The sequence below is a fragment of the Manis pentadactyla genome, chromosome 4 (assembly GCF_030020395.1).
Source record: "Manis pentadactyla isolate mManPen7 chromosome 4, mManPen7.hap1, whole genome shotgun sequence".
NCBI classification, from domain to species: Eukaryota; Metazoa; Chordata; class Mammalia; order Pholidota; family Manidae; genus Manis; species Manis pentadactyla.
The window spans coordinates 141,475,614-141,497,359 of record NC_080022.1 but is presented as its reverse complement, the minus strand read 5'-3'; the positions used below and the strand labels follow the sequence as shown (position 1 = coordinate 141,497,359).

At 50.8% G+C, this 21,746-nt stretch overlaps 1 protein-coding gene across 1 annotated transcript in view; it reads left to right on the top strand.

The window, feature by feature from the left end:
- The window catches only part of RPH3AL (rabphilin 3A like (without C2 domains)), a 111,083-nt gene that overhangs the window by 12,558 nt on the left and 76,779 nt on the right, over window positions 1–21,746 (top strand). The window contains 3 exon segments of the mRNA XM_036906226.2: window positions 13,013–13,124; window positions 17,822–17,965; window positions 20,482–20,611. Of these exon segments, the coding sequence (XP_036762121.2) occupies window positions 13,048–13,124; window positions 17,822–17,965; window positions 20,482–20,611 (351 nt within the window). The 5' untranslated portion in view covers window positions 13,013–13,047.

Below are 21,746 nucleotides of genomic sequence, written 5' to 3'. Positions count from 1 at the left end.
ATGGGCGGAAGAAGGATGGAGAAGAACCTGGCAGAGCCCAGGAGGAGCTGCCTGAGAGCTGGTGTCCCAGCCAGGCTGTGCGGAGGCCACAGTGTGGGGAGGCGGCAGTGGGGAAGCTGCCCCTGGGGACCTGAAGGGGGCTGCCTCTGTCAGCACACCCGAGGACTGGGACTTGACCAAGCAGGTGAGCAGGGGTGGGCCTGCTTTCCTTCCAGAGGCTTCTCTGCTTCATGGAAAAGTTTCTCCTGGGCTCCTCCAACAAGAACTCCCAGGTCTGAGCTAAGATCAGATTTCCTTTGCAAAATGCTGTTTGCTTGTAATTTTTCAGACACACACAGATTGCATACATGAAAGCAGCTTATATTTCTGCACTAAAAAACAAGACAGCATTCATACCCCTCACCGCATGTCCCAAGCCAGGTGCCTGGCAGCCCCTGGGAGGACTTGGTGTTTTTTGAGTAGAATGCCCTGGGGCCATGGACACCTGCTTACCCTGAAGGCTTGATATTATTCTGGTAACCTTTACACGGAGCTCTGCACAGGCAGGACTACCGAGAAAACCAATTTGAATGACTTAGCGTTATCAGGGTGTTTTTAAAAACAAGGTTTTGATACAGTACTGTCTGTGCTTCTTTTCTGAGTCATAAAATAGACAGCCTTGCAGTAGGTCTAATGACTTTTGTAACTTTAAAGTAGCAATGAGCATATATAACAGTTTGAGGTGTCTGCAGCTCTGTATTGTGATATGAACGTATCTGTGGTTCTTTTGACACAGGTACTGACCAAGACACAGGTACTGATAAAAGGTCTGCAGTGTGTTGCCTACATTCATGAGAGGAAATAGAAATTTTCAGTTGCAGATTAATGAGAATAAAGATTAATCTCTTTCCACCCACGTCCATGGCTCCCCTCTTAAGGACTCTCAACAAGCAATGACCGAATGAGACTGTGTCCCTGAATCCTTCTTTTGCATCACTGATGGCAGCTCCCTGTCTTAGATTTAGACCCCTCCCTTGGTCCTTAGCAACCCAGGAACTCCAGGGGGGCATTTTAGACCAGCATGACCAGCTGTGCACACATACTAAAGGGCCTGCTGTGTCTGCTGTCCCCACCTGCAAGGTAGGGCTCTGGGTTCTGCTTTCCCCATATATTTTGGGTTAAATTTTGTCCCCCAAAGGGATATGTTGAAGTTCTAACCCCCAGAACCTCAGAATGTGACCATATTTGAGAACAGGGACATTACAGATGTAATTGATTATGATGAGGTTGAACCAGACCCTCCTTTGGTCTTAATCCAATATGGCGAGAGATGAAGAGAGAGGCCGTGGGAAGACAAAGAGGGACGAACCTCACATGGAGACGGAGATTGCAGCCATGCAGCTCCAAGCCAAGGAGTGCTGAGGATCACTGGCAAACTCCCCAGGCTGAGAGAGAGGCATGGACACCCGCTCTTCTAGATCCTTCAGAGAGAACTTGGCCCTGCTGACATCTTGAGTTTGGACTTCTGGGCTCTAGACCTGTTGAGGCCTCCCAGTAGCTGGCTTGGGCAGCCCTGGGAGGTCCGTTCCACCTGGTCTGATGGGAACGCAGCATGGCGTTGGGCCTGGCAGCGCAGCCTGTGAGGCTTCCCTCCTTGCTGTGTGTTGGCAGGTTGACTCCTGCCCAGGGAGTCTGGTTACCTGTGGTCGGCCGCTGTCATCTCTTTGATTGCCTTTATTCAGGACTTCGACCTGCTCTGTTTCAGGCCTTTCAGAAATGACAAAAGCAACCTATGCCTGTAGGGACCTGTAGGCAGAGCTGTGGCTGTTTATCAGAGGTCTAGCACTATAATTGAGGGAAGAAGAAGTACGTTGCTTTAAATGTCATTCAGTTGGAGGCTTTGCATAGCATTTCAGCCTGGGAATGAGAAAACAGTTCCAATTAGAGAGACAGGCAGGCATTGGGGTCCACTGGAACGGGCATTTTAGGGGAGGATTTACTCTCCCTGCAACACAAGTGAGGCCTGCTGCCTGTGCATCACATGAGGCCTCCTGGGGGTACAAAGAGCAACCCTTGCTCATTCTGCAGCAAACTGAGATGCCAGCATGTGCTTGGTGCATAGCTGACACTCAGTGCTTGTTTTTGTTTTTTTTAAATTTTGAGTATCATTTTTTTTTAACTTTAGTATTTTTTAAAATATATATACATATATATTTTTTTCAGTATCATTAATCTAAAGTTACATGAGGAACATTATGTTTACTAGACTCCCCCCATCACCAAGTCCCCCCCACATACCCCATTACAGTCACTGTCCATCAGCATAGTAAGATGCTGTAGAATCACTACTTGTCTTCTCTGTGTTGCACAGCCCTCCCCATGCCCCCCCTACATTATGTCTGCTAATAGTAATGCCACTTTTTTTTTCCCCCTTATTACTCCCTTCCCACCCATCCTCCCCAGTCCCTTTCCCGTTGGTAACTGTTAGTCCATTCTTGGGTTCTATGATTCTGATGCTGTTTTGTTCCTTCAGTTTTTTTCTTTGTTCTTATACTCCACAGATGAGTGAAATCATTTGATACTTGTCTTTTTCCTCCTGGCTTGTTTCACTGAGCATAATACCATCTAGCTCCATCATGTTGTTGCAAATGGTAGGATTTATTTTCTTCTTATGACTGAATAATATTCCATTGTGTATATGTACCACCTCTTCTTTATCCATTCATCTACTGATGGACACTAAGGTTGCTTCCATTTCTTGGCTATTGTAAATAGTGCTGCAATAAACATAGGGGTGCATCTGTCTTTTTCAAACTGGGCTGCTGCATTCTTAGGGTAAATTCCTAGGAGTGGAATTCCTGGGTCAAATGGTATTTCTATTGAGTTTTTTGAGGAACCTCCAAACTGCTTTCCACAATGGTTGAACTAATTTACATTTCCACCAGCAGTGTAGGAGAGTTCCCCTTTCTCCACAACCTCTCCAACATTTGTTGTTGTTTGTCTTTTGGATGGTGCAATCCTTACACTCAGTGCTTGTTTTTGAATGAATGATGGCAACCAAGCCAAAAGTAACTGCTTCTTGTCTTCCTGAGGACACCAGCAGATAGCTTAGCTCTGTGACTCAGTGGGGATGTGCCACAGAACGGGCCATGGGGTGTCCAGATTGATGGCTCCTCACAGGGCAGGCAAGGAAGGCTGTGGAATGTGAGCAAGACCTGCAGGGTCTTAGCTGCATGCAGGAGAAGAATCTGAGCAGGAGCCGCAGGGACAGGTGGGTACCCTTGTTTGTCCAAGTCATGCTAAATCATCTGTAGAAAATAATTACAGAAAAAAACTCACCCCAATCTCAAACCCCACTCTAATGCATGTGCTCTGCATTTGCTGCATGGGTACTGATTTTGTGTGCCAGTCATTGTGTCTACCATTTGGTTCTACTTCTTGCCTCTTATCTTGCTGTAAACCCTTTTCCAGGTCATTTGTCATTTGTGACATTGGCTGTGCCTGGATGTGCCATTGTTGACTATTCCTGGAGAGAAGGCCTTTCTAGATTTCCCATGGGGTTAGTCGGTGTAAACTACACGGAGAGGGCCAAAGGCAGGCAGGTGAGACCTGTTTGTGGATGGGCCTCATGTGGGTGGGAGGAAGGGTAAGGAGGTTGGGCTGGGGGCACCTGCCAGGCCTTCAGTTTCAGGCTGGGGGAGCTGGGCATCATTCCATGGGCTGCAGTAAACCTTGAAGGTTGGTATGCACCCCATAAAAGTGTACTGGACCCTGCCATGTTCCGAGCACCATGCTAGCCCAGGGACACCAAGAGGCAGCCCAAGAGCTGCAGTCTTAGTACGGGAAACGGAGGTGGAAACACCCCCCCACCCAGGATGCAGAGTGGAACGAAATGCTGAGGGGAGGCAAGCGGGGTCAATCCCGACTGGGATTTGGGTGGGGGAGTTTGAGAATTCCCAGAGCGAGTGGTGCCAGGCTGCGGTAGGTAGACTGTGCAGGAAAGGCTCCACAAGAGAAGTCCCAGAGGGGAGGCTGAGTGGCCAGAATGCATGCAGGGTCCCGTGACAAGGGGAGGGCAATGAGCGTGAGTTGCATGGGGGGGTGCGGAAGGGCAATCGAGGATGGTGTGAGTGTGGCTGGGCTTGTTCCTTTGGCAATGGGGAGCCACTGAAGGATTTTGAGCAAGAGAATTGCATGGCCTGACCTAGGCTTTAGGCTGACCTCTGTGGCTCCAAGTGAATGGGCTGAGGGGAGCCAAAGGCCAATAGGGAAGCTTTGGCCACAGTCTGAGCATGAGAGAAGGAGAACTGAACAGGGAGGGGGAGGGAAGAGTCCCCCAGAGCAGCAGATCTGGCAGGACACCTGCCGACAGGGTGCCGACCAGGGAGGTTTGTCAGGCAGGGGCTCCCCTCTCACCTCCCAAGTCCACTTGTGCCCTGCCTCATGCGTAATAAGCCCAGGACATGCAGAGAGGTTCCTCTGGGTTTCAGGCAGGCCCATGAGGCTCCTGTCTGAATCTTTCATCTTGCCCACGCGGCATGACAGGTGGAGAAATGTTGATGTCTTGGCTTACCTTATCTGGCTGCTATTACCATGTTTCCCGTATCATAGGAACGGAGCAGATGTCAGGGCCTGTTGCTAAGGGTTCCCTGGAATATTAATACCTGGGTGTAAACCTGAAGGCTCTCACACAGTGTCTTTGAGGCCTTGGGAAGCACCGGCTTGCTGGCAAGTATTCTTTAATATTCATCCCTGCCTTTTCTCTCTCCTATAGACCCTCATCTCCTCCCCTTCTGGCCCGGCCCATGCTCAGCTGGCTCTCTTGGCCTGACAGTAGCAAATGTGCAGCCACTCTCCCCTCCCACACCCAGGGTAGGCATGACTAAAGGGTCCCAGCATTCTTTCCTACAGAGGCTGAACGCAGGCTGAGTCCTTCCCAGCGCAGCTCTCCAACAGTCAGCTCAGATTTGGCATTGGATGAAGCCTCTGTCCAGCCCTGCCCAGACCCCCCAAGAAGGCTCCAGGCCCCTCCCCAGCACCCCCGTCCTCTGAGCAGTTCCTCTGGCATGTGGGTGGGGAGCAAAGTAAGTTTTGCTTATTAACTCTGGTGTCTCCTGCTTGTCTCCCTCATCTGGTCTTTTAGCCTTTCCTGTGCTCACAGATTTGAAAATCAACCTCCAAACAGTTCTGGGAGGGGTTTTGGCCAGATACTGAGGTCAGAGTCTGGATTTTATTTACTGCATGCCATTTGTATCAGTTATATATTGTCATGATAATGCTGCATAGCAGCCAACCAGACTCGGTGGTTTACATTTATTTCTCGCTCCTGAGTCCATGGGTCATCTGCTGCTCTTGGTCAGGCCATGTTTCATTCACCGTGATTCTACAGCTCAGAGAAAACCTCCCACACTTCTTCTGGAAGGATGCACTTTCATTCTGTCTTGGTGGCTGTTTGGAACCAGCATCCTGTACTTGCAGGATGTCTATCCTAGACCCCACAGTTTCCTTCCAGTCCGCCTGCCTCTTTCCTTGTCCTCCCTGTGCCATCTCTTCTCTTTCCATGCAGTCATCCATCATGCCACACTCTGGGAGTCTGTCTGCTCAGGTGTATCAGCAAAAGTTTCCCTGAAATAAAATCTAGGAGGTGGAAAATGCTGGGGTCTAAAGGTGGGAGAGAGAACCCCACCGGCTGAAAGGTGTAGGTGGAAAGGAGCTGTCCTTGCTGGGCTTTGTCCCTGCCCTGGCCCTGCAGGCAGAGCAGAGAAGGTGTGCATAAGCCTTCTCAAAGGGCAGGTTGTTTTGCCCTCTGGATATCTTTTTTCAAAGTCTGGAAGTCTCTGAGACAGCGGCAGGCTGGCAATGTTTTCCACATTGTGTTAAAGCGGTTTTAAGTTTTGGGAGGTTGGGGGTCAAATAGCAGTGTTTTCCTGGTTTGTGCTGATCTGTGTGCTCTCTGTGCTCTCATCTCACCCTCGCTCACGCCTGTGTGGATGTGGAGACCCCCACCTCTCAAGAGAACATTCGGCCGGGAGGGTTACCTGACCAGCTGTCACCGGGGCTTGGTGGTGCTCACTTCCCCACATGCTGAACCCACAAAGTCTGTTAAGGGGGTAGAGGTCTTCTTTTAAGTAGATACAGATGTTTGCAGAGAGGATGCCTTTTTTTTTTAGTGATTAGGAGACTGTACGCGTTATTAAAAGTGACTTAGTGGAGATTTACAGGTAGGTTCTTCCTAATTCTGGATTCAGAAATACAAAATCCACATGAGGCCAAGGGACACAGCTGCCTCCAGCAGGACATTTTGTAGTGAACAGTTCTAGAAGCACTTTGGAGAGAGCAGGTGTAAGGCCTGCAATGGATGGCTTTGAGTGGCTGTGAACATTACTGTAGTAAAAGTTGTCCCAAATCAACAGAGGTGAGGCTTAGAACCTCACCCCCCCTGTTCTGAGAGAAATCTTCTGCATATGTGGATGTTTTATTGCCCTGGTCTAGCTTGGATTAACACATAGTCTACAGGCACACACCTGATCATCTACATTTGCTCTCTTACAACACTAAACTATGTTTTCTACCTTTATCTTGTATCTACCTACCACTTCAGCATTTTATTAAAAATAATAATAATAAAGAGACAAATGTGGTATCCACATATAAATCAAGTATAAAAATCAAACGAATATTCATATTTGAACTGTTTATAGTTCATAATGCATGAGCAAGACCGAAAGTTTCTGTGATGACTGCCCTTGTAGTGTTCACCATGTAACTTATTCACTATGTAAGAATTTGTTCTCCATGTAAGAACTTGTTCGTTATGCATCAGAAGATTGGAGACTGACGAAAATTGGGCTTGGGGTGGAGTAATGATTGTGCATTGAGCATTGACTCCCCTATACAGAATTTTATTGTTGTTAACAACCATTTGATCAATAAATATGAGAGATGCCCTCTCAAAAAAAAAAAAAAAAAGTACACACTTCCAATTGTAAAATAAATAAGCAACCGGGATGTAATGTATAGCATAAGGAATATAGTCAAAATATTGTAACAACTTGGTATGGTGATAGCTGGTACCTAGAATTATCATGTATATAAATGTTGAATCACTGTGTTGTACACCTGAAACTAATGTAATATTGTGTGTCAACCACCCTTCAATAAAAAATAATTATCTACAAAAAAAAAAAAAAGTTGTCCCAAAAATGCATTATTAAAGCAATACACTTTCTTTCCCTTTTGGGAACTGATCCTAAGGAAATAATCGGAGATGGGCACAGAGACTTGTCTCCCAGGATATCCATCTCAGTGTTGAATATCATAGAACAAAATTGGAAGCAATCTTTATGTGCCCCCAAACAGGAAAATGATAAAATAGATCCAGAATACTAAGTTACAACTAAAAATCATATTTTTGAGGCACTTTAATAATGTGAGAAAGTACAGTGTGCTAAGAAAACAGCAAACAGGATATGTGGTAAGAACCTAATTTTGTTTAAAATCTACACACAAATACCTAGACAAAGATGGAAAGGCCTTTCATTAAGATGTTGCATCTTCACCTGGAGGTGGCTGGGTGAGTTCAGGCCGGTTTGTCTTGGATTCTGCAGTGCTCATGAGGTTGTGGGAGAGAGGTGGCTGTGACAGCATGTGCCTGCAGCGACTAATGCCCCGGTGGGAGAGCTTCTGACTTCAGGGAGAGGAGAACTGCATCTCCCTGTAAGGATGTGTTTGTTTCTGTAGATCTGCCTGGGTCTCAGGAGATCACCAGGCGTCTCCTGTCCCTAGAACGCCCCCTAAGCCCCTCCACCGCCTCCTGCTCATGGGGTGCCGACTCCGACTGGCTAGTCTGGCCTGGCAGGTGCAGGTGGCACCTGGATGCCCGGCTTCCCAGCCTCGAGTACTCCGGCCCCTGAGCAGGGAGGTGCCCCAGCTGTCTGCCCAGCTGCTGGGTGTGACTGCCCAGGAGAGCTCCTGAGGAACCAACCGTCTGCGAGCGAACAAGTCGCAGAGTGTGGTTAGAGCTCAACTCTGTCCGCTCTGAGCACGTCTGCCTTGCTGTCTGAAGTCCTTGTCTGGGAAAGGCCAGCTCTCTGATGTGTTCAGTTCCATTGAACAGATACTCACCGAGCACTGAGAACGTTTTGTGGCAGGCAAAGGAATGGAGGGAGGAGGAGGACTCAGACCTCCCAGGGAGCCCCCAGTCTAGTAGGGAAGGAGAGGGAAGCATCATGTCAGTAGCTGAAGCTTTGCATTCCCAGGTAGGACACCACCTCCCCCAGGACTCGACTTCCTTCCCAGCAGAACACACACACAGGCAGACACACACCATACACCTCTCTCCTTCAGCCTCTTTCTTCTCGCTGCAGAAGGACCTCAGGCAGGTCTGGCCCCTGTGCCACGTCTCCCCTTGTTCAGAGAGGAAGGCCAGAGCCCACACAGCCCTCTTGCCACAACCCTGGGGCCTCTGCTCCCTTCCGGTCCCTTGGCCAAGTCCATCCTTCCCCTCGTGAATGTATGGTTTGCCTTCCCTGCCTTATCACTCACCTCCTTTAAGCCCCTTTTTGATCCTCATCTGTTGATTTTTGTCCAGGACAGACTGACATTTATTAATACAGGGGCACAGTCCATATTCAACTCACATGGCTCTGCTCTTTGGAAGTTGCAAGGACCTAGCTCTTAGGGGGGCAGGGACCTTGGAAAGGGACCCTCCCTGCCTTCCTACTGGAGACCCCCACTGGAGAGGGAGCAGAGCCCAGGAGGTGTGGGTTGGGTGGTGAGCACACAGCGTGCCAAGGGGGTGCAGGAAGCTGAGGACATGAGTTGCCTGGCAGCTGGTTCAGGCTGAAGGGTCTGGAGAATGTACGCTGGCTCCATTAGCCGTTTCCTAACATGTGGCTCCTCAAACCGCCCTTCCACTCCCACCATCTGTCCCAAGGTTGCTCTGGTGGGTGAATGACAGCTGTGCCTTCTGAGGTGCCAGCCATAACCTGGGCAGGCACAGCAGCCCTGGTGGGGGTGGTGGCTGAGTTCTCATTTGGAGCCACCCTGTGGGCATGCTCTACCAGGAACTGAGAATCGCTGAAGACCCTGCCCGCCAGCACCCACGACTGCCGGCAGTGGGAGGTGACATCCTCTGTCTCCCTAGACCTCTCTGCAGCATTTGACTCTGTGGGTTCATCTTCCCTGAAGTTCCAGGAGCAAGAGGCATGGGGGACATGGAGATGCCCTCCTCCTCCTCCCAACCCCAGGGGCTAGACTGTGGAAGGGGCTCAGTTCCCACCTCTCAGATTGGAGCAGCTGCCAGCCTGCTGCCCCAGGACCCTTCCCCAGATGCCCCCCAACATCCGCCACCGGTGCCACCCTCCTACAACTCCTACAACTCAGCAGGACAGAATCAGATGAAGGAACCGTACAGGGTGGTCTCTCCAGCTCTCTTTGGTCCCAATGAGGAAACTGAGGCTCAGGGATAACTGACTTGTTCCTGGCCTACCAGGAGGTCTGCATAAACACCAGGCTTTCCTGCTGTTTTCTTTCCTGGTTGTGTCTTCTTTCCAACCTCTCCACTGCCCCCAAACCCTGCCCCAGTGCAGAGAAAGTAATGCTGGCCTGAGGATTAGGAGACCAGCGTAGTTAGCGGTGTGGCCCTTTCTCAGTCTCTTAACCTCGCTATTTTCTCTGTCGAACAGAAAAAATAATGATTAGATTTAAGAAGAGCAGAACAGAATAGCCTGTGGATGGTTGCAGAGTTGTTTTGGCCAGTTTAGAAAAAGGAAGGAGAAGGGAGGGAAGAACTCAAACAGGTCAGAAGAAAGATAAAGGTTAGTTTGGGATTCCCTTGCAGTGATCCCAAGACTCAGACCCTGCTAGGCAGTGACCCAAAGAGAAAAAAGGGAGTTCATTCCTTAAAGTCTCATTTGGGGTGACTCGTTTGGGCTGCGGGGAATTGCTGTGTCTGCACCTGTGTTTGCTGCTCTCTTCTCCTGGATGTCCCCACCTGTCCCCACCATAAAAGAGGGAAACGTGTGAGCATGAGAGCACAGGACCCCTTCATTCTCCCCACTTCTTCCCCCTGCACAGCTCCACATACTTTTGGTTCAGAAGCTCCTGCAGGAGATAGACTTCCCCACCCCAAGGTTCCCTGGCTTGCTCCTCCCCTCAGGGGTCACCACTGGTGAACCCCTGCTTCTGTGAGGGTGCCTGGCAGAGCACAGGACCCCCTCTGTCCTCACGGTACCCAGCTGTGGCAGGATGGGCAGGAAGGCTCAGGACCCTCCCACCTGGGACGTGGCGCCCCCTGCAGGCCGCAGCAGGAGCAGCGGTGCCTGTGAGGCAATGGGCACCTGGACACCCAATCTGCCCAGGCACAGCCTCTCCCTCTCAGGGAGACAGACCTCTATCACTTCCATTTCTTGGTGCTTCCAAAATGTGTTTTAAAAATAATAAAGAAAAGGGCTACTGATGTTTTCAGTGTTTACTGGAACGAAGTAATGCTTTCCACACCCACATGGCTGCATGATTACTATTCACAGGGGACAGAAACTTTAAAGAGCACCAAAACAGACCATTGCGCACCGGACGCCTTCAGAAGGGGGCACCAGTTTAAAGTTATTCGATGAGTGTGTCATTTTTTACCTTGTCTGGATTGTATGTCAGCCTCACAGGGAGAAGATCAAGACATTAAATCTGAGGAGGCCTTTTGTGATGGTGGCACCCCAGCTCTGGGCCTGGTCATGGGGCCTCCCTGTGTGGCTCTTTGGGGCCTGGGGGTGCCCAGGTCTCTTTCCCAAGTGGAGAACAGGTACCTGCATCTGCCAAGTGGGGTAGAGAGACCACTGCGGTTAAGGTCATGGGCTTGGTCTGTGTGTGGGTCAGTTAGGTGCCGTCTGCACGCTGCCCCCTGCTGGTCATCACAGAAATGGGTGACATTGGTCTGGAATAGTTCTCCATCCATGGTCCAGGGACCTCTGGGGGGCCCCCACACCTTTCAGGCGGTCCACCAGGTCAAGACTGTTTTCATAAAAATAATATGATACTTCATCTTGTTATCTCACAAATGTTCAGAAGATGAAAAGTTCATTGATATAGTTTCAGATGCCACATTGGAACTAATCTTTAAGAAATAATCATCTGTTGAGTTTTAGCACAGTATCAAAGAACACCCACACAATCTCAGAAGGCTATCAGAAGAGTATCTTAAAATACTCCTACATTTTCCAACTACAGCATGTATCTGTGAGGAACCTGGATGCCCTTTGTGCACCTTGACAAACTGCGTAATTACAGAAGATTGACTGAAAAATCAGATACAGCTGTCTTTTGTTAAGCCAAACATTTACATAGATTTGTAAAAATGTAAAACAATGCCATTATTCTCACTGATTGCTTTTGCTTTGAAAGTATAGTTAATTTTTAAAGTGTCTAAATATCTAATGGGTTTCTTATTTTCTGATGAATTTCAATTTTTCTTTAATTGTTTTAATTTCTAATGTCAATATTAGTAGATGTAGCCCAAATCATTTGGTGGTCTCAAGAATTTTCTAGAACAGTTTAATGAGATATAGTTCACATACCATAAAATTCACACTTTTAAAGGATATAATTCTGTGGTTTTAGTTTATTCACAAAGTTGTGCAACCATCACCACTCTAATTCCAGAGCATTTTCATGACCCCAAAAAAACCCTGAACCCACCAACAATCACTCCTCATTCCTTCCTCTCCCCACAGCACCCCTGCTGTAGCCCCTGACAACCACTAATCTACTTTCTGTCTCTGTATATGCCTGTTCTGGACATTTCATATAAATGGAACCATACAACAGGTTCTTTCACTTAGCATAATGTTTTCAAGGTTCAGCCGTGTCGTGGAATGTGTCAGTACTGTATTCCTTTTTATGGGCAAATAATATTCCATTGTATGGATATGCCACATTTTATCTATTCATCTATTGATGAACATCTGAATTGTTTCCCCCTTTTGGCTGTTATGAATAATGCTGCTGTGAACATCCATGTACAAGTTTTTGTGTGGACATATGTTTTTGGTTCTCTTTGATATATACCAAAAAGTAGTTTCTAGGTCATATGGTAATTTTTAAACATTTGAGTAACCAGCAGACTAATTTTCTAACCTCAGTAATTTTTAAGAATATAAAGGAGTCTTGTGTTTGAGACCACTGTTCTGGATGGGATGAGACCAGGGATGTGTGGATAAGTCAGTGCAGCCCCTCATCTTTGCTCTGGGACTGATATACACACACTCACACAGTCTCTCCTTTCAGAATGCATGAGCAGCACCCTTGTAATAGATCATGGCAAGGAGAAAGTCAGCCAAGCTGACCTGCACAAGTTAAACCCGCAGGAAATTCTGGGGCAGGGTTGCCTCCCTGCAGGCTTCCCAGGGGTGCCATTTTCCTTGTTGCCCCAGTAGACACTGCCCCTGCGGTTGTGCAGAGGGGTGGTTGGCTGCATCTGCCACCGCTGGCCCTTCCTCCCTCTCAGAACCTCTTGGGGAGCAGAGCCCAAGAGGATGGCTGGGTTCAGCAGTTCCTGGGGGCCTGGGGCAGCTGCTGTGGGTCCCCCAGGTTTGGGAGGCATGTGGGGTTTGTCTAGGCTGTCCAGCCATCTGCCCCCTGGCCCAGCCCCTCCTGCAAGGCCATGCACTGAGGTACAGCAGGGGCTGCACTTGGAAAGGACAGGGATGAAACACACTCCAGGGCTTCCCAGTGAAGTTGGAAATTGCTGAAGTGTGCCTCTTCTCTCCTTTCTGATTCTAACCCTTTGATGTCCTGCCAGCCATGTCCCGTCTTATCACTTAGCCACGTGATCCACCTAGTTATCCCTCCCAGAATGAAGAACCTTTGGAAAGATGAGCTTTGAGGGAGTGGTATTTAGCTGGAGAAGTGATTCTGAGGGTGAGATTCCGGGAACCAGCAGAGGACAACATATGGGGATAGTTGGAAATGCCAGTGTTTGGTGCCTGAGGACCCTGTCTGCCATCTGCAACTAATGATGTGCTCTTTTTTTTCCCCTCAGCTGTGACTCCCCATCCTGGCTGGGTGCTCCAAGACATGGCCGACACCATCTTCGGCAGTGGGAGTGGTCGCTGGGTGTGCCCCAACGATAGGCAGCTTGCTCTGCGGGCCAAGTGAGTCACCTCCAGGGCCTCGCCCGGCCTTTCCTCCCCCCACTACTACGTCCTCCACTTTCTTTGGCAAGATTCAAGCCCAGGGACCCAGAAAGAGGGGTTTGAAGACAAGTGCCTGTCTAATGCATACCATACCCCACGCTCTGAGCTGGGCACTTAACAGCCATTCACTCATTTAACCACCATGAGGAATTTATCCCCATTTCTCTGCTGAGGAAAGGGAGGCCGGGTTCCTTGCCCAACTCACTTACCTCGTGAGTGCCCAGGCTGGAACTCACACTTGGGTCCTCCTGACTCCCAGGCCTGCATTCCTTTTGTCTCCACAGGCTGCTGGGAGCCAGACTGCCTCCTTTGCCTTCCCTGTTAAGAGTATAAATCCCCCTGGCCCTGAGCCTTCAGTCCTGAGCCCCTGGAGGCAGGGAGCCTGTGATCTCTCGATGCCCACTTCATAGTTGAGTGCCTGGCACTGACAGCACAGAGCCAACGCTTATCACATGAATGGAGATCTGCGCCCCGGGCTGAAGCCCACTGCCAGCCTCAAGGCATCCCACACCTTCCCTATGCCCCTGTCAGGGTCTCTCCAGTTCTGTTTTGTCCCCCGAGGGTTCCAGTTTTCCTGTTACCCCCCAGCCTGGACCGTTTAGCTCCAGTTACATCAGGCCATCTCCACCTACTGTCTGCCTGTGGCTGGAGACCAGGGGCTCCAGATGCCTCCCCTGCCTTCCAGTCCTCCCTACCCTCGGGGGAGCTGGAGGGTCCTTGGCAGTGGATAAGCCCCTTCATCCGTCAGGTCCACGACAATGATGAGAGCCAGCATTCCCAAATGGGACCAAGTTCAAGAAATCTGTAATTAGATGCTTGGGCCTGCAGGGGAACAGAGCAGAAACATCAAAGGGGGATAGAAAAATGAATCCAAAACGCCCAAGAAGAGTGGAGTCCTGAGTGGGTTGGCAGGGCTTGTAGGACAGTTAATTTGTCCCTCTCGTGGGATGGCTCAGCTCATTCAGTCCCCACAGAGCCTCCACAGGGGGAGAGACAGGGGTGAGACCGGCCCCCTCTCTCTCTCTACTCTGCCTGCTAAGATGGTGTGTTCTCCCTGGCGGGATGCCAGTTGCTGGGGAGGCTGTGCTCATGTCCCAGGGCGCGCTGTGATCCGGTGACCCTTGCGGCCTTCCCTTCGGTTCTCCCTGATCTTGTCCTGGCTCAGCAGCAGCCAGAAGCTGTTGTAGCACCTTTAAGAAGAGCAGACGCTTTTATCTCCTCCCTGGGGTGTGCTGCCTTGTAATGCCAGGCTCCTCAAGGAGAATACTACACATCTCCTCAGCCAGGCGCTGTGCCCGAGGGCTCCCCTGGGAAGCCTGGGGAAATCACCTTCTCTGGCTGCAGCTCAGGTCTGTGCTCCAGCACCATTAGGCATTTCCTAAACCCCTACTATGCGCCAGGCACAGGTTGCATAGCAGTGAGCAAGACCAACATGATCGCTTGTCTTACAGCACTAGTGGGGAGAGGTGAGCACTATACACACATTCCTGTGTGCAGCTACTTTGACGGTAGAAACAGCAGTTGGGGGTGAAGGCAGGAGCTGACAATCTGGAGGCTGGGGGAGGATTCCCTGAAACTGTGATGCTTATACTGAGTCCTGGAGGATGGGTAAATGTTAGATGGAAATAAGGGGAGGAGCTTCTAGGCAGCAGAAACAGCATCTGCAAAGGCCCTGAGGTCGAAGGAGTTTGTCACGTAGAGGGCCTGACAGGAGGCAGTGTGGCTTGAATGCAAAGAGTGAGGTGCTGAATGAGTTAGAGGAAGATGGAGAGATTTTCAGGGGCCCCCTGGGGGCAGGTCTGGTCCCCAAGACGCATTCTAGAGTGGGAGACAGAGTGTCCCACTTTGCCTCGAAATAATGTTTAAGCCCAGTAATGGAGCTGTGCCTAGGCCTTATGGGAACTCTGAGAATGGGCTCTTAACCCGTCTTGGAGGGAATCAAGGACTCTTTACCTCCTGGTGAAGATGCTGTCTAAAAAAAGTCTTACAAAAGAACAGGAACAAACCAGTGGAAAGGGGGTTTAGGAAGAGGGGCATGCATCCCAGGTGGAGGGCACAGCATGAGCAAAGGCCTGGGCACAGCACACACCACAGAACACTAGACAACTAGGAGCACTTGTTGGCAACACCCTAAGTGGGGCCAGTCCAGCTGAGAGATGAGGACACTGCTTAGGGGGTACATACAGATGTGCTCTGGGCTCTTCCCCCGGGGATGGCAGCCCTGTCTGCATCTAGCAGCCTTGAGACAGCCACCTTTGTCTGTGTGGAAGGGCACTACAGGGGGATGAGATGCCCAGTGGTAGCCATGGGCATAGATGGGAGTCGAGGCCTGGCCTGACAGGGGTAGTGGGCCTGGAGAGAAGGTCAAATGAGAGGACATGCTGTCAGGGCATGGTGGGTGATCTGGCAGAGGCAGAGAAGGAGGCTCGGAGGATGCCCTGGGGGGCCTGGCAATGTTGGCAGCTGCTGGATGCAGGACCCAGGCCAGGAAGCTGGCTGACCCCTAACTTGCCTTTAGAAAGCCAACAAATTGCACCCTGCCTCTTTCCTCCTCTGAGAAATGGGGCAGCCCACCTTGCAGGATGCCAGGGGGGCCAGTGGGAGAAGGTCTGCAGAGTCCTGGGCTGGTGTCACTAGAAGGGGTGGCAGTGCTGGCACTGTGCCCTTCCACCTCGACCTCCCTTTTCCCCATGGGGGGCACCCCTGAGCTTGGGGACCCTGTTTTCCAATTCCCCTCCTGAGACCCAGGGAGCCACACACGAAGGACATCCTGGCCTTATACTCAGGCCAGGGAAAACCTGCAGGTTGCGGTGGGAGAGTGTCCCTTTTCAGGGCCTAAACCCCCTAAAACCCTGAGTCTGCCCAGCGCATGAAGGCAGGCCAGTGTGTACCCCTGCCCACTCTGAGGACTGGCCTCTCTTCGTCCCTTTTGCAGCCCTGCCCCTTTCCCATTCTCTGCTTTTTCCAGCCCTGTGAGGACCACTTGAAAAAGTGTTGGTCTAGGACAATGGCCTCTTTTTAGTTGGAGAAATAAGCAGCCTAGACCTCTGGACCCCCAGCACTCCACGCCTTCTTGCCTTTGTACGATGTGGGGTCTCCTGCCCGAGCACTGTCTCCCTCTTCCCACTTGGGAAGCGCCTATTCATTCTGCAAAACTCTGCATAAACACCTAAGTTCCTGTTGGCCCTACCCCGTGGTAATTAGCGTAATCATCCTTAATGACCACTTATTCAGCAACTGGGCATTTGCTTATATGCTAAGAGGCTTATCTGCCTCATTTAATCCTCAGGGCCTCCCTTAAAGAGGTCAGGAAATCAAGGATGAGCCGCTGCCCAAGTTCTCTCACCTGGGAAGGGATGGAGCCTTAAGATAAGAGTCTCCAATAGACTCCAGAATCTGATAAGCAGCTGCTGCACTTACAGAGGAAGGGCAGGCTTTGTAGCCCCCCTAACTTACGCAGTGGTGGCAGTGCAAGGACTGTTGGCTGCAGGAGCCTGACGCAGCCGGGGTGTGTCACCGGAGTGTCCTTCTCGCGTCAGGGAGCCACCAGAGCAGCGCCCAGCCCCTCGTCCTCCTGCCTGTGTCCTGTATCAGGGTCTCCTGCCTGCTGTCACTTGTCTAGGGAAGCTCCCTGGCCTCCCACACTTATACACCCCCCTAGTGCTCTCCTGCATGTCATGCGGCAGCATGTCCCCAGCACCTAGTGAGCCTGCCATCACCGGGGTTGCTCAGTAAATATGTGCTGAGTGAATAGCTCTTCTTAGGATTTTTCGCTGAATAGATCTTTATGGACTCCATGGGCACCTGTCTCCCCAGCATACTGTAGTTCCTTAAGGTGGTGACTGCCATCTTGTCCATCTGTGTGTTCCCAGCAGGTGGCACACAAAGTTTCGGGAAGCGGGGCCCAGGGCTGGGAGCTGGGCTTGGCCTGCCACTGCCATTCTCCTCCCGCCCAGGAACATACAAAGGGCTTGAGTCCCTCCCTCAGCCCTGGCCACAGCCTCAGAAGGCCGCACTCCCGCAGCCCGGAGCAGAGGCCCGAGCCGGCAGGGCCCAGCCCCACCCCGCCATCGGCAAGCCCTCACTGCCCCTCCTCTGGCGCAGCTGTGTGGCCCTCCTGCCCTCGAACCCTCTGGTTTTCAAAATGCTCTGTGAATCTTCTTTTATCCTCAAGGCTCATTTAGCTATTACCATTCTTTCTGATCCCATAGTAAACTTTCTTATGTGACTCAGATCTAGGTGTTCATTCTTCCCTTGATAACCGGTCACACTCCTCCCTGGAGTGCTTGCGCCCACACTCCTTCCTGGAAACCTTGCGCACTGTGGCAGTGGCCTTCTCCATCTGAGCACAGTCATGTTCCATGCTCCTGAGTCCTGAGGTGCTAAGGTGGTCCACATCTCTGGGGGGCCCAGTAGCTGGTGGGTGGCCGAGGCGGCATCTGGAGCCTGGTGTCTGCACACACACACACACACACACACACACACACACACACACACCAGCATCTGGAGCCTGGTATCTGCACACACACACACACACACACACACACACCATCTGAGCTGTCTCCTGACTGTTCTCAGGAGGAGTCATGGATATGGCAGGGGTGCCAGGGTTTGCACTGGGAAGGCCTCAAGAACATCTGTGTTGTTCTCTCGAGGCTGCAGACAGGCTGGTCTGTGCACACCCACCAGACAGAGAAGCAGAGGAGGAGCCAGTGCCTCAGCCCGGCCGAGGTGGAGGCCATCCTGCAGGTCATCCAGAGGGCCGAGCGGCTGGACGTCATGGAGCAGCAGAGAATCGGGTGAGGGCTGCTCCCCAGCTGGAAGCAGTGAGAGGAAGGCTTGGCATTCAGTGGCAGATCAGCAGGCTGGGAGTCTGGTGCCCTGGGGCCTAGTATTGGCTCTTCTTCACTGCCTGACCACCCCTGGAGTGTACACATGTAACCCGCCCATCAAGGCCTCAGTATACCCCTCTGTAAGATGGGGAGAGCCGCTGATGTGTGGGCCCGGGCTATGCAGGAACGGCTGGGTGGGGTGAAACACATAAAGGGCTGTGCAGCTTTGCACAATAAGGGTCAGCTGTGGTTCAGTCAGGGGAGGATTTAATTCGATGCTGAGCCTGGGTCTCCAGCCAAAGACTCCAATGGGCAATGCCTTCCAGCTTGTTCTAAGCTCTTTGGCCTCTGGCATCAGAGGGGACTACTGCACAGTCTTCAGACTGTTTTGTTGTATCTTTGTTTGTTTAATTAAAAAAGCAACTAATACTTCCTAAGCAATCTGAAAAACACAGAAAAGCACATATGGGAAAACACAAATGCAATGTATTGTGTTGGCAAGGAATTAAATTCTGATCTTGTTCTTTTTCTATTTATCTTTGCTTATTAAATATATGATCATTTTCAAAAGTCAGGCACTGCGGAAAGGCACAGTTCTAGAAAGTGAAGGTACCACTACAAAGACCACTGCTGTCCAAAGTCTGTTGCACATGCCTCAGTAATACTGACTTATTCCTATCATTTTATTACAGAAAGGGTTTCTATCAGACAGTTCTAAAAGACCCATTGTCCTTTGCTTTTTCCCCCATCTAACTTGACTGTGGCCGCCCCCTCTAGACCTACCCCTCCTTCTCTGCAGCCCCCAGCATTGATGATTGACAGGCCAGCGCTGCCCCCTCTGGCTCCCCCAGGAGGGGGTCTTTCGTGGGGCTTCCCCATGCAGTGGGAAGCGTTTGTGCCCCTCATCCATCTGGGCCACTCTCCCTGTGCCGCCCCCCTTACCGGGCCCCCTCTGTGACCACAGGGTTTGGCAGGGGTACAGAATGACCCGGAGGACAGTACCCTACATCATCTCAGAAGAAGCTGAAGCCTGGTTTGCCCCCAGGGCCCTGCAGGTCCCTGGGGAGGGGCGGTGGCCCTGTGGAAGTCAGGAGTGCTTGCTGGAGGGCATGTGGGTAGCAGCTCCCAGGCACAGGCTGGTTCCCTCAGTAAGGAGTGCGGGGTTGCTGTGAGCAGGGGCCTGGGTGTTAGGAGCTGTGTGACCCTGGCAAGTGACTTCACATCTCTGGGCCTCAGTCCTCACATCTTTAAGATCTTGACTAAGGGATTGTGACAATTAAAGGAAGTAATGTATCCACACTTGTCCTTCATTCAGGAATTTTCACTGTGTCCACTGGGCAGTGGAGATACAGTGGCCCACACAACAGAAGTGGCCACCAGTTTCCTGGAGGTTGTAGTGTTGCCTTACAGGTCATCATGGAACAGGGCTCACAGCGGGCTGAGGGGCCATGGGACCCAGGGAGAGCCACCTAGCCCGGGCTTAGCAGGGCGCAGGGGAGGCTCCTGGACACTTAGCATCAGCGTCAGAGGTTCAAAGAGAAGCTCTTCTTCTTTCTCCCTCTAACTTCCTCATCCGTCCAGTTGCTCAAACCAAAAGCCTCTAGTCGTCCTGGATCTCTCTTAATGTCCCTCACCCCAAATCCATCAAGGCCGTGCCTGAAGTACAACCCACCCGGGCCTCCACTCCCCTTCCCTGGCCTCCCGCCACCTCCCGCTGGCTTCCTTACCTGTACTCCCAGCTTTCCGCAACAGCTGGAGTGAGCTTTTAAAATTGTCACTTGGATCAAATCGCTCCTCCACTTAAAACTCTTCAGTAGCCTCACATTGATCTTTGAAAATAATCCAAATTCCATTTTGTGACCTACAAGACCAGTGCAGTGTGGTCCCTGTCACAGCCCCCAGCCTCCCCGTACCCCAGGCAGGAGCCGCCTGTCCTTCCTCCTGCCCTGCTGTGACAAGCCCTTTGTCTTCGAGCTCGCTGTGCCCTCTGCCTGGAGTCCCGTTCCCCCCCACCCCCCCGGTACCTCACGTGTTTGGGTCCCCATCATCCGTTGGCTCTCAGTTCAAAGAGGCCTTCAGCCATCGCTGCCTGATGGGAGCACGTCCCGCGCAGTCTTCCCACCCCACCAATTTGTTATTTCGTAGAGCTTCCCCCTTCTGAAGTCAGTTTATTTATTTGTTTATAGACTTTCTCCCTTTATTGAATATAAGTCCCAGGAGGGCAGGGACCATGTCTGTCTTGGGTTTGTTTGCTACACTATTCCTAGTACCTGGTATGATATAGGTGCTCAGTTAATAGTCAGTGAATGACTGAATGACTCGGAGTCAGCCAGGGGGTGGGGTGGGGCAGAGAACAGTGCCCCAGGTGAGAGAACAGCATGGGGTCACGGTAGAGGATTGGGGCCCCCTGGCGGCTGGACCTGGGCAGGGCTGGGTGGGAGAAGGGAAGCACATTCCGTCTGACTCTGTGTCCCGTGTGGCAGGCGGCTGGTGGAGCGGCTGGAGACCATGAGGCGGAATGTGATGGGGAACGGCCTCTCCCAGTGTCTGCTGTGCGGGGAGGTGCTGGGCTTCCTGGGCAGCTCCTCGGTGTTTTGCAAAGACTGCAGGAAGGTAAGGCCCTGCTCTGGCTACGGCCTGGCCCAGACCTGGTGCTCTGCAGCTTTGCATCCTGACTCCCAGGAACGTGTGTTTAGTGTGCGTGTGTGCACACCTCGTATCCTACCCTTCTGGGCAAGGCTTGGGGCGTACAGGCCGAATGGCCTGGCTCCTCGGTCAGCTCTGGAGAGTGTGCCTTTGGATCGCACAGGTCTGAGTGTGAATCTAGCTCTTCCACCTATTCGTGACCCAGGAACCTTGTTCATTGTGTCAAACCTCACTTCCTCACCTGTAAAATAGGGATAAAGATAGTATGTACCTTAGAGAGTTGTGAGGCTTAAATATTATATGCAAAGCCCTTAAAACCTTGTCTTACCTATAAGTAGTCAGTAAATGTTACTAGATATTATTAAATAAATACAATTCTCCTCAGGGGCAAACAGTATGCTAGGATTATACCTTCTGTTCTGCTGATCTACTCTCTTGATTCTTGGGCACTCAGATGAAAATGATCTTTACAGCAAGACTGAATGGATTTTCCCCTTTTTTATATTCCATAGATTGTTTAAATTGTACCATGTACTAAATTGTTTCATACTGAGTGCAAGACTTCTTAAAATAGTTTTTTTTCCCCCTGGAGTTCCTAATTGCCTTTCTTTTTTATTGACCAAAGAATAATATGCCTTTCATCCCTCAAGGTTATTTAGCATCTCAATTTTACTGTTGCATGGAGCCTACTTTTTTTGCCCTGCCAAAAACCCTTCTCAACTCTTATTCCTGCTCTAGCCTAAACTAGTCGGCTGTCTACCTGTCATCACAGGGCTTCCCTCCACTGCCTTCCTAGGTCAGAGACACTGTCACTAAGATATCAGGTCTTTCTCTTTTTTGTTTTTCACCCTGGTTTTACTGGAACCCATCCTCAGGTTAACTTCTATGTGCCCGTCACTGTCTTAAGCCTGGAATTATTTTGGTGAACAAGACAGAGAAAGAAACCTTCTCTCTTGAGGTTACATTGGCTGAGGGAACCAAAAACAAATGATGATCAAATAAATAAGATTTCAGGAATTAATGAATTGTGGGAAGAATTCAGAAGGGAGGGAAGACTGGGGTTGGGGCAGTAGGAGTTGAGAGGACTGTGAAATACGGAGAA